At 41.7% G+C, this 13989-nt stretch overlaps 1 protein-coding gene across 1 annotated transcript in view; it reads right to left on the bottom strand.

Moving 5' to 3' along the window:
• LOC136866666 (UDP-glycosyltransferase UGT5-like) overlaps positions 1-13529 on the bottom strand; it is an 89904-nt gene extending 76375 nt beyond the window's left edge. The window contains exons 1-2 of the mRNA XM_068226800.1: positions 13525-13529; positions 6969-7149 (exon numbers count right to left, since the gene is read on the bottom strand). Coding sequence (XP_068082901.1) covers positions 6969-7149; positions 13525-13529 — 186 coding nt within the window. The remainder of the gene's footprint in view (positions 1-6968; positions 7150-13524) is intronic.
• Positions 13530-13989: the final 460 nt, after the last annotated feature.

The raw sequence follows: 13989 nt of genomic DNA, 5'->3' as shown, positions 1-13989 counted from the left end.
CCCAAAGTGGACAAAACATGTCCTATTTTATTCAGTATAGTGCGTTATTTTTCAAATGAATAAAATAACTTATGTATTGTATGGTGCAATATTTTCAATAAAAGTATTACGACTAAAAAGTCGTAATAACATTCTCCAACGACTGGCTGGAACTTCTTCTGGCCTTGGTCCATTCTGCAGCAGAATACTGCTCTGGTATCCTGGCTTAACAGTGCTCACACACAGCTAGTAGATTCACAACTTCGTCAAACCATGCGGATCATAATTTGTACACTTCGTGCTACACCGACCCAATGGTTACCGGTTCTCAGCAATATACTACCTCCACATATCAGGAGACAGAAGGCCCTTTTTCAGCTATGGACCAGAATGCTGAAGAATGAACATCTACCTGTTCGTGGGGATATCAGACAGAAATGTACACGCCTTAAATCTCGCCAGCCTGCTTGGAAGACTGCCGTGAGGATAACATCCAGTGACTTCAACCCCACCTCTAAATGGTTAACAGAGTTGCCTTTATCCTCACCTCGGGCAATTTTGGATATTAATAACCCATCCACAAAGCTGGCAGGCTTCGATCTGCCACGCTACACCTGGAGTAGACTAAATCGCATGAGATGTGGAGTAGGTCGAACAGCATCTACTTTACACACCTGGGGCTCGTCAGTTTCTCCATACTGTGATTGTGGGGAGGTTCGACAAACAATGAAACATGTAGTGCAGGAATGTCCACTCCGTGCTTTTACTGGCACCATGGAAGACCTCAACTCAGCAACACCTGAAGCAGTGAAGTGGGTGGCGGGTTTGGACATTCACGTTTAGAGAGATGTACATCACTCGCACTCAGTGTGTATATATGAACTGTCAGAGTTGATAGGTGGATAGTGATGTAAATATGTTGTGTTTTCTTCTTGTTCTTTCAAACTTTGTAAAAAATATATATATTTTACTGTATAGATATAATTTGTAATTACTTTGCACTCATCTTTCACTGGTTGTGTAAATAGTTTATAGGTTGTCATTATTCATGATACGCCAAATAAATGAATATTGTAACGATTATAGAAGTGGCAATACGGGCTTAACAATGAACTTTCTTCTTGCAGTGTTCCAAGACGTTCGAGTTCTTAGCCATTCTATACATTACAATTCTAGAATTATACGGGAAGCAATAATTGAAGAAAGGGCTAGAAAAAAACATATAGGGAATCTGCCACGTGGGCGACTGCCCTAAATGCAGATCAGTAGTGACTGATTGATCGTTGTTTCGTTTTGGTGTTTTCCAAATTCGTACTCTCCTCATCACGAGATGGCTCACTCTCTCTAGGCTATGTGTTATGGATCATACTTTGATAACCTGTTACTGTATTATTCTTAAAAACCCAATAATTTTAACAATGTGACTAATGCGTGGTTGCCAGCCATTAAGGATTTACGTCCTTTCACTATCGTGCAATGAGTGCAGTTGGACTTGGCAAAAGAGTGACAGAATGGGTTGCTCTGTTTCTAGAAAATAGAACTCAGAGAATTAGAGTAGGTGAAGCTTTATATGTCCCTGTAATTATTAAGAGGGGAATTCCTCAAGGCAGTATTATTGGACCTTTCTTATATATATCAACGATATGTGTAAAGAAGTGGAATCAGAGATAAGGCTTTTTGCAGATGATGTTATTCTGTACAGGGTAATAAATAAGTTACAAGATTGTGAGCAACTGCAAAATGACCTCGTTAATATTGTGAGATGGACAGCAGGCAATGGTATGATGATAAACGGGGATATAAGTCAGGTTGTGAGTTTCACAAATAGGAAAAGTTCTCTCAGTTATAATTACTGCGTTGATGGGGTGAAAGTTCCCTTTGGGGATCATTGTAAATACCTAGGTATTAATATAAGGAAAGATCTTCATTGAGGTAATCACATAAATATGATTGTAAGTAAAGGGTACATATCTCTGCACATGGTTATGAGGGCATTTAGGGTTTGTAGTAGGGATGTAAAGGAGGGAGCATATTTGTCTCTGGTGAGACCACAACTAGGGTATGGTTCCAGTGTATGGGACCCTCACCAGGATTACTTGATTCAGGAACTGGAAAAAATACAAAGAAAAGCAGCCCGATTTGTTATGGGGGATTTCCGACAAAAGAGTATCGTTACAAAAAGGTTGCAAAGTTCGGGCTGGGAAGACTTGGGAGAAAGGAGACGAGCTGCTCGACTAAGTGGTATGTCCCGAGCTGTCAGTGGAGAGTTGGCATGGGAGGACATCAGTAGAAAATAAGTGTGAGTGGTGTCTTTAAAAAGTAGGAAAGATCACAATATGAAGATAAAGTTGGAATTCAAAAGGACAAATTGGGGCAAATATTCGTTCATAGGAAGGGGAGTCAGCGATTGGATTAACTTACCAAAGGAGATGTTCAATAAATTTCCATTTTCTTTGCAATAATTTAAGAAAAGGTTAGAAAAAAACATATAGGGAATCTGCCACCTGGGCGACTGCCCTAAATGCAGATCAGTACTGATTGATTGATCGTTGTTTCGTTTCGGTGTTTTCCAAATTCGTACTCTCCTCATCACGAGATGGCTCGCTCTCTCTAGGCTATGCGCTATGGATCATACTTTGATAACCTGTTACTGTATTATTCTTAATTATTTTCACTCTCATGTCTTCAGTCTCGCTGCAGTACGTTCTACTTTCCACCCCCTTCCACCTACGTCCTTCTCCCACTCCCACACCCAAAATCAAAAACCAAACCCCATGGCACAACAGCCCCGAAAGGCCTTGGCCTACCAAGCTGCTCAGCCCGCAGGCCAGCAGATTATGAAGTGTCGTGTGGTCAGCACCACGACGAATCCCCTCGGCCGTTATTCTTGGCTTTCTTGACCGGGGCTGCCATCTCACCGTCAAACAGCTCCTCAATATTATTATCACGTAGGCTGTGTGGACCTCGAACCAGACCTCAGATCCAAGTATAAATCCCTGACCTAACCGAGAATTGAACCCGAGTGTTCCGGGTAAAGGCCAGCACGCTATCCCTGCACCGCGCCACTTCACCCCCACCTGAGTCAAATCCATTTTCCTCGTTTTTCTGCTACACACTTTTCTTTCCATCTTCCGCTCTATTCTGTTCTTCTATCCCGTCAGCCTTCTACCACATAGTCCCTGATTAATGCAATGGAACAAGAAACTTGTTGTTAATTGGAACTAAGATGGTGCCGTCACCTTCCACTCAGAAGGCTAGCGCACACTGAGCCATCTAGTGACGAAGGAGAGTACCACCTATTATAGACCACGGCCGACTGCATCCCTTGCTGCTCTCCCCGTGTATATTCACACGATAAAGCATTCATAAATTCAAACCTCCATTACTAGAGACGTCTTACGTTTGCCGCACCCTAGCCGACCACGACAGCAGCCAAAGTCGCGGCTTTGGTCGCTGATCGAACGACTAACACAGCGACCAGCAGGACGACTGATGTTATCGTCAGTCTTGACTCTTAAAATGGATGCTAAAGAGGTCGCTGCTTTAGCATACTCTCATATTTACCGAAGAAAATAAAAACAAAAGAAAGGTTAATGGGTGCCTCCACTCTTAAGTTCTAGCTAGATCATCAAAACATATTTTTCCTTATTATCTGCAATGTTGTAGCCTGCAAACAGTTCAACGACCTTTCTTTACATTTCTTTCACTGTATGCTTCCGAGGCCATATTCCAAATTGCCACAGCCAGGCGGCAACAGTCGTCCAGTGTGCGAATGTCCGTATACGCATTAACAGTTTGCTAGCCGCGGGGACTCTGCCCGCTACCATGGACGCCTAGTGCGCGGGAGGCTTTACTCATGAACAGATGAGAGTTCCTTCTAAAGACGCTGAGCAAAGTTCTCTGTTTTCACACCAGGTATATGCTGGGGCTGTAGCTTAATTAAGGCCAGAGCCGCTTCCTTCCCATTCCTAGGTCTTTCCTGCCGCTATAAGACATATCTGTGTCGGTGCGACGTAAAGCAACTAGCAAAGTTATCTACGAAACGTAAAGAATTTCACCTTGTTTTCTAACAAGAAAAAAGCCCAAAAGCTTATCATTATGCCTACACTTACAAGTCGTGAAAGCATCAGTCTGAAAAAATAGTTAGGAGGTTTCTTTAGAGGAGTTATAGAAACGACTATTCAGTGAAACGGGCTGAGCTAGGGAGTGGTGATAAAAGTATAGGGAACAGGAATTCAAGTAAGGATGTTAGTGTTAAACTCTAGAAATATTGTAATAATGTTATTGGCTGTACATCCCACTAACTACTTTTACGCTTTACGGTGACGCCGATGTGCAGGAATTTAGTCCTGCAGGAGTTGTTTTACGTGTCAGTAAGTCTACGGATTCGAGACTGAGCACCTTCAAACACTACCGGACTGAACGAAGATCGAACCTGCAATATTGGGTTCCGAAGGCCAGCGCCTCAACTGCCTGAGCAACTCAGCCAGGAAAGAAATATTGTAAGAAAAGGAATAAGTAAACTCGTATCCTCATCCCGAGGTGGTGCAGCTCTTTACACGCACACCCCCATTGGAGGTAAGCTGCATGTACCATTTCAACCACATTCCAGCCCTCCTGCCATTCGTAATTTCTGGCAGTACAGGAAATCGAACCCAGGCCTCCAAGGACAGCAGCTAATAACATTAACCGCTACGCTACGGAGGCTGGCAGAAAAGGAATAGAATTTAGTGACGTAGAGTGACAAGAGATTCGATACGAGGGCGGAGAATTCATAACGGTGAAAGAAGAATTTGTAAGTATGACAAAATGAAGGTGTAAAGCTCAGCTCAAAAGATAATATGTAACTTGGTGTTTCTGGGGAGTACAGCCCAAGAAGGGCTGATGCTGGCACATAATTGTTTGATAAGATGATCAGTGATGTGGGAAACTACACAGAAAAAAATGTGGATTGCAGTAGGTGATCGGAATTTACCAATACAATAATGTTAACTGGGAAGGTAATGCGAATGACGGAAAGCATGACCAAAGTGGTGCATAAGTTAAAATGGGAAGGACAGCTGAATCAGAAAGTGATCAAACCAGCTAAAGGGAAAAATATTCTAACCCGGGGTACTGAAAAAAACAGATGAACTCTATAAAGAAAGTGAAGTGATAGATGGTATAAGACATCACGATGCTTTCTTTACCGTAGTTAAATATAAATGTCATAGAATGAAAGGCTTTCAAAATAGGACTATCAGGCAGTACCATGTAGCTGGCCCCACGGTGTAGGGTTAGCGTGCATGGCTCTTACTTGGAGGCTCCGGGTTCGATCCCCGGCCAGGTCAGGGTTTTTTACCTGGATCTGAGGGCTGGTTTGAGGTTCACACGGCTACGACGTAATGGCGGCCATAAAGTCCAGTCTAGGAAACCAAGAATAATGGTAAAAAAAAGGATTAGTCGTGCTGACCGCACGACACCTCATAATATGCAGGCTTCCGGGTAGGCTATGGCCCTTCGGGGTTGTTGCGCCTTAGTGTTTGGTTATAGCAGAACCATGTACCATATGGTTGCTAATAGAGGCATAAAAGAGTTTTTAAGTACTAATTATGACCAGTGGAAAATAGTAAATGAAAATATAAACATGGGATGAGTTTAAAGTAATTGGTGAAAACAAGTATGTACCTTTTAAGACTGTAAGAAATAGTGAAATTCTACTTTAAAATAACAGAGAAGTAAGGAGAGTAAGAAGGAGGTGCAGGTTGGAAAGAAATAGGCTTGCAAATATTTGTGACTGTAAGGAGCAACTCAAGGAACTTGCAAAGAAATTAAATGTAGCGAAGAAGTCAACTAAGGATAACAATATGATGTTATTAGCGTTGTTGGCAGTCATATGAATTTTATTGAAAATGAAAAGGCATGTAATGATAATTTAAGGCAGAAACAGGTTGCAGGAAGAAAATTTCAGGAAACATTAATGAACAAAAGAAGAGCATACGCAAAGACTTACGGAAGGTAGAGATCGAGCGAGTTTGCCGTGCGATTAGCGTTGCACAACTGTGAGCTTGCATTCGGGGGATGGTGGGTTCGAATCCCACTGTCGGCAGGTCTGAAGATGGTTTTCCGTGTTTTCCTATTTCCAGTGTATAAGTTTCGAACCAGCAACAACTAGCAAATTCCAACGCGAGGTCACTGGCTGTCACAGCCAGGTTTGTTCAAAAATCAACCGCCCGTGAGTTTGTCGTGTTTCACGACTAGACGTCACGTACTCAAAATGAAGAAATCGTTGTTGCGCCTCGAAAAATCGTTATGTGAAAAAGCTGAGAGAAGATATACTGGCCCGCAGAACATGTATCACAGTACGAAAATTCGTTGATATAGTTCATGTAATACTGAACCTTACTTGGGTAATATTGAAAGATGCGCTCTGACAGTTCTTAGAGGGAGATCCTTTTACTGGCTGCCTGGGTGGAGAGAAGGGAGTACGGGGTATGGTTGCCATGGAAACATGGTGGCCCCACTGCGATTGCCATAGAGATAAGTCTGTTGGCCGGCTCGTGGTGGTTGGTGTTGCCAAATCTCTCACTTCTGAGTTACGTAGAGCAGAAGACAGCGGTCTGAACCAACGAACAAGTGAGCCGGAAGCTAAAGGAAGGAGAAAGGAATGCAGGAATCTGGCAACACCGTTCAATGCTCGTCCCTTCAGCCCTAACTGTCCAAACGCTTCTTTTAAAATTACGGGTATAAATGACAGAACACTTCAGGTCAGAGTTCAAAGCTGAAATATTATCACGCATAGATTTTTCTAGGTGCAACGACGAAATTCTGTTTGTATATATCGAAATGAAACCATGTATGATGTAACGTTACCTGTCGCTAAATATAGAAGTTCTGAAGTAACATTTAAATATTTTTCAGTGTATAACATTTAGTACCCCATCCTTCTTCCCTGTAGAATGAGCATATTCCTGTATCGGATCATGTAAAAATAAATAACTTGTTCCTACCTTTTGTGGATTAGGAGTGATGACCGTGACCTGATGACCTCTGGCTGCCAAAGCCTTCATAATCACTCGGAAGGGCAACTGGTGGCTGAAGGATGGAATTGGAAATATACCAAGTATTCGAGCAGCATAGCCACAGCCCAGTGAAATGAACAGTACCACGCTTACGAACATTACTGGGAATCTGAAACAACAATGAGGGACTGGTGTATTCTTGATTTTTGATATTCTAACTCCATGGGGAGTTATATTTTTTGGAAACGGAGAATTCGCTTCTCCTTTAGCAGGTTAGCAATCGCTATTTGCTAACACGGCGGGACCATGCGCTTGGTCTGCCACTGCTAAGCAGAGTCCTGGAGGGGAGTGCCAATCCAGGTGATGAGCCCAAATGGCACGTCTCGGCGAAGCTCTGCAAAATGCACACGGCCTAACCCCCCAAAGGCTGGTTCTATTCATGTGATTGTAAGATCTGCGGCCGTGAAAGCCATTTTTTATTTATATTTCACTTAGTTCTATCTTGCACAACATCTTTCAGCAATTTTATGTGCAGTTAGTCCGATTTAGACTTACCCGCACAATGCAAAAACAACACAAGTGTTAGTAAGTGAAGCCCATCTCAAACACACTGTACTATTATATGTAGAGCGGAGTCTGGTCATTTTTACGAAATGTACTGTACTGTGCAAACCGTAGCCACACCTTTAGCTGTCGGTAGAGAATTGCGAAACTGACTGGTTCAAGAGGCCATTTTCTTTTGACAGAAAAGGGTGGTCTCGGTCCCATAGACAACGTGATACAGACATGTCAATTCACTGCCATTTTGTATAGTCTCATCACATCGAAATACATAGAAACGGGTTTATGGCAGTATTTTATTATCTATTATACGCAAATGCTGTACAGCACATGTGATAGCTTACGCCATGTATTTACTACCGTTACAGCGTTCAATAAAGTCATAAAACTGTACCGTAAGCCTGGAAAATATCACTAACTTTACCAAGCGAGACCTTTCGCTCTCCTCCCGATTACAGAGTTCTAAGGAATGAACGGCTCAGTGGAAGTAGCTGCGCGGACTTAAGCATGTTAGATGTATGTGGATAAGTTACAGGCAGCCGTGAGGGTTGGAAACTTTTTTTTTTTTTTTTTTTTTTAATAGTGGTTCGACGTCGCACCGACACAGATAGGTATTTTGGCGACGATAGAAACCTTGTTGAGCCATGACTTTCTTAATTTTTATTTTGTACTCTTCTAGGCATCCTTTACGACGACTTTTCTGAGGTCTCAGATATTCCTCTCAGGAAGTTATAATAAAGTATCTGTCTCTGTGACGTAGTGGTTAGCGTGATTAGCTGCCACCCCCGGAGGCCCAGGTTCGATTACCGGCTGCCACGAAATTTGAAACGTGGTACGAGGGCTGGAACGGGGTCCACTCGGCCTCGGGAGGTCAACTGATTACAGGTGGGTTCGATTCCCACCTCAACCATCCTCGAAGTGGTTTTCCGTGGTTTCCCACTTCTCCTCCAGGCTAATGCCTAGATGGTACCTAACTCATGGCCACGGCCGCTTCCTTCCCTCTTCCTTGTCTATCCCTTCCCATCTTCCCATCTTCCCATCCCTCCGAAAGGCCCCTGTTCAGCATAACAGGCGAGGTCGCCTGGGCGAGGTACTGGTCATTCTCCCCAGTTTTTTTCCGGCGACGAAATGCCTCACGCTCCAGGACACTGCCCTTGATGCAGTAGAGGTGGGATCCCTCGCTGAGTCCGAGGGAAGAACGATCCCTGAAGGGTAAGCTGATTAAGAAAGAAAGAAAGAAAGAAAGAAAGAAAGAAAGAAAGTTATAATAACAGACATAATAATTATCGCCAAATTCATTGTGAATACACCTGAAACATAATGCTGGACTCATTTAAACAAGCAATAGGCACATACTCTACTTGTAGGGAATACTTGCAACTGTCTGGGCTTAAGAGAGAGATTATTATTTAGCACGCTGTGGTGTTTGTAGCAAGGTAAACCTGTCTGCACCTTCCAGTTCAGAACTTGAAACATACAAGATAAGTTTCGAAGCGATAGCGTACATTAATCCATTAGTATAGAGATACAAGACTTACTCTTCGTCGCATGGAGTGCCTGCATGGTACTAATCGCAGTCAGCAAGAGATTTTTCCGACGGATTCGAATCTAGCTGCGAGCTTTATATTTTTATTTTTATACTTTTAAGGTATTCGTAGTTAGGGTTTAACTTTTTAAGGTTTAACTTCCTTCAGTCTCCATAGTCACTTTTCACCTTTAGAAAGAAAGCATACATCAGAAAGGAATAAATACATGTGATTTTTATATGGCAAACGGCTACAACGAATGAAGTGCACTGCACTCATTGTCAGCATTATGACAAACCCATTCAACCAAACAACTGCTCACGTTCGACTCGAAGAACGACTGGACTTCATATGTAAGTCACATAAAACAGCACATAGTAATCTTTACAGCAAAGTGCGGGCAGGTTCCACCACATACGCTGCAGCATGCAAGAATGACTCACCTCTGCCATACCCAGATGTGCATTAACGAAGAAGGTCGTCATTTTGAACATTTCCTTCATTAATCGAATGGCCATACACAAGCCCATTGCACCTCTGTCGGTAATAGGTTATTATACTGCATATAGCTCTTTTACGTGCTACTTAGAAACGAACATAAGAGAGCACCTGCAACATGAGAACTAATCATGATTTAGATTTGTCTTCAAGAACGCGACTCACACGAACATTCAACAACAAAATTAAAAAAAATCGTCCTTTATCGGACAGAACCTTCGACGAACGAGCACCGCTTTCCTCGTCTACCTTCGAGGACGGTCGGCTATCACCAATTGTCGTTCGGCAGCGTTAGATCAACACTACTTCTAGTCTTTCAGCCATCATATTCTCTGTACATGAACTTTCTTTGATACAGAATTTTCTCGATTCTTTACAACCATTCGGTATTTTAGGTATTTTATAGTTAATGATCATTTTGTTGACACGAATAAAGGAATTATAGAAAGCAGAGTAAGACCAGACATCGCTGTGAGTAGCCAAGGTCAATGATTTTAGGTTAGGCTACAATATGTGGGTTGCATAAAACTAAGTGAAGAGCGGCAAGTCCGCCTCTGTGGTGTAGTGGTTAGTGTGATTAGCGGCCACATCCGAAGGCCAGGCTTCGATTCCCTGCTCTGCCACGAAATTTGAAAGGTAGTATGAGGGCTGGAACGGGATTCATTCAGCCTCGGGTGGTTAACTGAGTAGAGGTGGGTTCGATTACCATCTCAGCCATCCTGGAAGTGGTGTTCCGTGGTTTCCCACTTCTCATCCAGGCAAATGCCGGCCGGGATGGTACATAACGTAAGGCCACGGCCGTTTCCTTCCCTCTTACTGGTCTATCCCTTCCCATCTTCCATCCCCCCGCAAGGCCCCTGTTCAGCATAGCAGGTAAGGCTGCCTGGACGAGGTACTGGTCATCCTCCCCAGTTGTATCCCAAGACCCAATGTCTGAAGCTACAGGACACTGCCCTTGAGGCGGTAGAGGTGGGATCCCTCACTTAGTCTGAGGGAAAACCGACCCCGGAGTGTAAGCAGATTAAGAAAGAAAGAATGACCGTGTATCTGTACATTGAATATGTTGGCGAAATTTCCGTACAGTTATCCGTTTCAGTTGTAATACCATTTGAAAATTACTTGTCTGAAATAATTTGCAGATATAGTCTTTTTTTAAATTCACCCCGTTTCTCACTCCTGTTCACCCCAAATTCATCGGATTATCCAAAAACAAAAAATACGTGTTTCTTTATTTTCAAAGGAGATTCCAAATTTCAATTTTCATGTCTGTAACATCTTCAGTTTTGGAAATATAAGTCTCCTCATAAAAGGTGTTCAACAACTTTTACCCCTTTTTCAGTCCCCTTTTCTGAAAACACAAAAATACGTGTTTCTTTATTTTTAAAGGAGATTCCAAACACCAATTTTTACGGCTCTAAACTTTTAACTTCTTAAATATAGATATCCTCATTTTCAAAATTCACCCCCCTTTTCACCCCCTTAGCGATGGAATAACCAAAAGTCCTTCCTTAGCGAGCGCCTATATGTTAATATAAATGTATCCCCAAAATTGTATTCCTTTGTGTCCAGTAGTTTTGGCTCAGCGATGATGATGATGAGTCAGTCAGTCAGTCAGACAGTCAGGACAAGTTATTTTATGTATATAGATTATGGTGTTTTCTACCGAAATTACAACAATATGGAAAATTTGAATTTGAAATAACAATAACTGTACGTGATAGACAAAAACGGTTTACATATTTGAAATCAGCACACCTAAATTAGGGTAAATCAACTCTTCAACATTTCGCCGGAGAGATCGGTTTTTTTTTTTTTTTTTTTTTTTTTTTTTTTTTTGCAGGCCTGTGTTACAATAGCTGACATCCTCCACCTGAGAGTCACTATCGATTTGTAAAATATTGATTAAAATGGCTACATCGCTTCAAATCGACTTCAATTATTACATTGACATACGACGTATATTCATGTTTACAATATTCCAAAGCTTCATTTACAGATTAACTGCTGCCAAACCATAAGTCATATCGACAAACGTATTGTACCATAAGACGCCTCATTTAGAGATCTAAATGGCTAGTCTTATAATATTTTCTCCTATCTCATCTAGAGAGGGGTAAGATTGAGTTAGAAACGTTGAGTAGGGTGAAAATTGGCTAAGGTCTCACAGTGTATTACTTTTGGGTGCAAATGTGACAGTTACAAACAAAGAATTTGGCTCACATAAGAATACTGGGTTGACCAAAGTTGGTGTACAATTAGATGATTCTACCCTTCGTATAAGTGATTCAAACTATGAATTATACGTGTACAAATTGCAAAATGTACGTACAATCGAGAATTTTTTTTTTTTTTGCTACTTCCTTTACGTCGCACCGACACAGATATGTCTTATGGCAACGATGGGATAGGAAATGTCTAGGAAGTGGAAGGAAGCGGCCGTGGCCTTGATTAAGGTACAGCTCCAGCATTTGCCTGATGTGAAAATGGGAAACCACGGAATACCATCTTCAGGGCTGCCGACAGTGGGGCTCGAACCTACTATCTCCCGATTACTGGATACTGGCAGTAATTAAGCAGCTATCAAGCTCAATCGAGAATAGAGACAGGTCTAACGTATAAGGAATTCAGGTACGACAAAACGTCATACGACAAAAGTTGTAGATCATTCCAAATAGTACGGAGATTCTGAAATCCGTTTCGTGATACGACTTACCGTTTAGCCACGAAATACTTCGAAACGAAGGTCTGCACCGACATTGAGGTTGCCTCAATACTTCGATATTTTTCGGCGGTAAAAAGGGAAACATTTAAAGATCTCGGAAGCTTTCCGTCGATTACAGGCTAAAACATACCATTTAGCCAAATTTCAATATTCTAGCTCATCTGGCAGATTGTGCCGCAATCATGCTTTGGGGAGAGGGGGGTAAAAATGAGGTCTTTCAGGAAACTAAAGCTAACAAATATGCAGATGGTCATTATTACACCTGAAACAGATAACTACGAAAATTTTGCCAAAATAGTCAATGTACTGACGTGGTAGTTACGATTTTATTTATATAAATAAGGAATCTGCTAGACGTACAACACCTTTTGGGGTATGTCCGCTGGACTGAGTCCGCAAAACCGACCGTTCATGGTATCCCCCATATTAATCCTTCTATCGAAAAATTGCACATGACTAGAAAGGTTTTAAAAATGGAGTTCCATCAAGGTTGGTCAATTTCCAGTCAGGTTGATCTTGTATATATTGTGAGAGAGTAAAATCACTATTTCGGTTCCCTATAAAAACCCAGTCCATTCCGAAAATTTGACATGATATGGACCTAAAAATCTACCTTTGGGCAGGTGGATGCTAAATATGAAGTTTGGTTGACATATCTCTAGTAGTTTTCAATTTATAAGAAATACACTTTACACACACCCGCTTTTCAGTTAAGTCCGGTGGGACTTGTACTGAAAAACCATCTATTAATTATATCTCCCGTATTAATCCTCGTATCAAAATGATACACATGAGAAAAAAGTTTAGAAATTGAGTTTGGTTGTGTATATTTTGTGGGAGTGAAAAATAACGGTTTCGTATAAACCCTCAGTCAATTCAGGGATTTAGAAAGAATATTGGCCCTAAAACCTACCCAAGGAGAGATGGATCCTAAATATGAAGTTTGGCAGAAATATATCCAGGAGTTTTCTAGTTATACGAACTCAGACAAACAAACAGACAGGCACACAAACAAACAAACAAACAAACAAACAAACAAACAAACACCAAAGCTAAAAATATGCAGATGGTAATTATTACACCTGAAACGGATAACTGAATGAAAATTTCGCCAAAAAAATCAATGTAGAGACACACGGTCGTTACGATTTTGTTTATATGGATGTACACACATGTGCTAAATTTAAGGATTATAAATGCCTAACCTCTCTGTTAGTAGTATTAAAGTTGAACTCACCTCATGACCAAAAAGTGATATGTACTGCTGTTCAGCCGAACTGACTGAATTTGTTGTCAAATTATCAAAATAACCAGAGTCATGAGGAAATTTTCTGTCGTTCCATTATGGTTAGTGTTAACTGCCTTCAAATTACAACACAAGCTATTTTGAGGTCATTACGATAAGGATAAGGGAGTAAGGTGAAGTAAGTTTTTTTTTGGTGATAGAGGTTATTTGGTGATAATGTTTTAAAGAAATGCTACCATAAAACCTGTTCTTTACCGGGTGAGTTGGCCGTGCGGGTAGGAGCGCAGCTCTGAGCTTGCATCCGAGAGATAGTGGGTTCGAATCCTACTGTCGGCAGCCGTGGTTTCCCATTTCACACCAGGCAAATGCTGGGACTGTACCTTAATTTAATCCACAGCCGCTTCCTTCCCACTCCTAGGCCTTTCCTGTCCCATCGTCGCCATAAAACCTATCTGT

The sequence above is a fragment of the Anabrus simplex genome, chromosome 3 (assembly GCF_040414725.1).
Source record: "Anabrus simplex isolate iqAnaSimp1 chromosome 3, ASM4041472v1, whole genome shotgun sequence".
Taxonomy (NCBI): Eukaryota; Metazoa; Arthropoda; class Insecta; order Orthoptera; family Tettigoniidae; genus Anabrus; species Anabrus simplex.
Note: the sequence above shows the minus strand (reverse complement) of the source record. Positions and strands in the feature narration are given on the sequence as shown.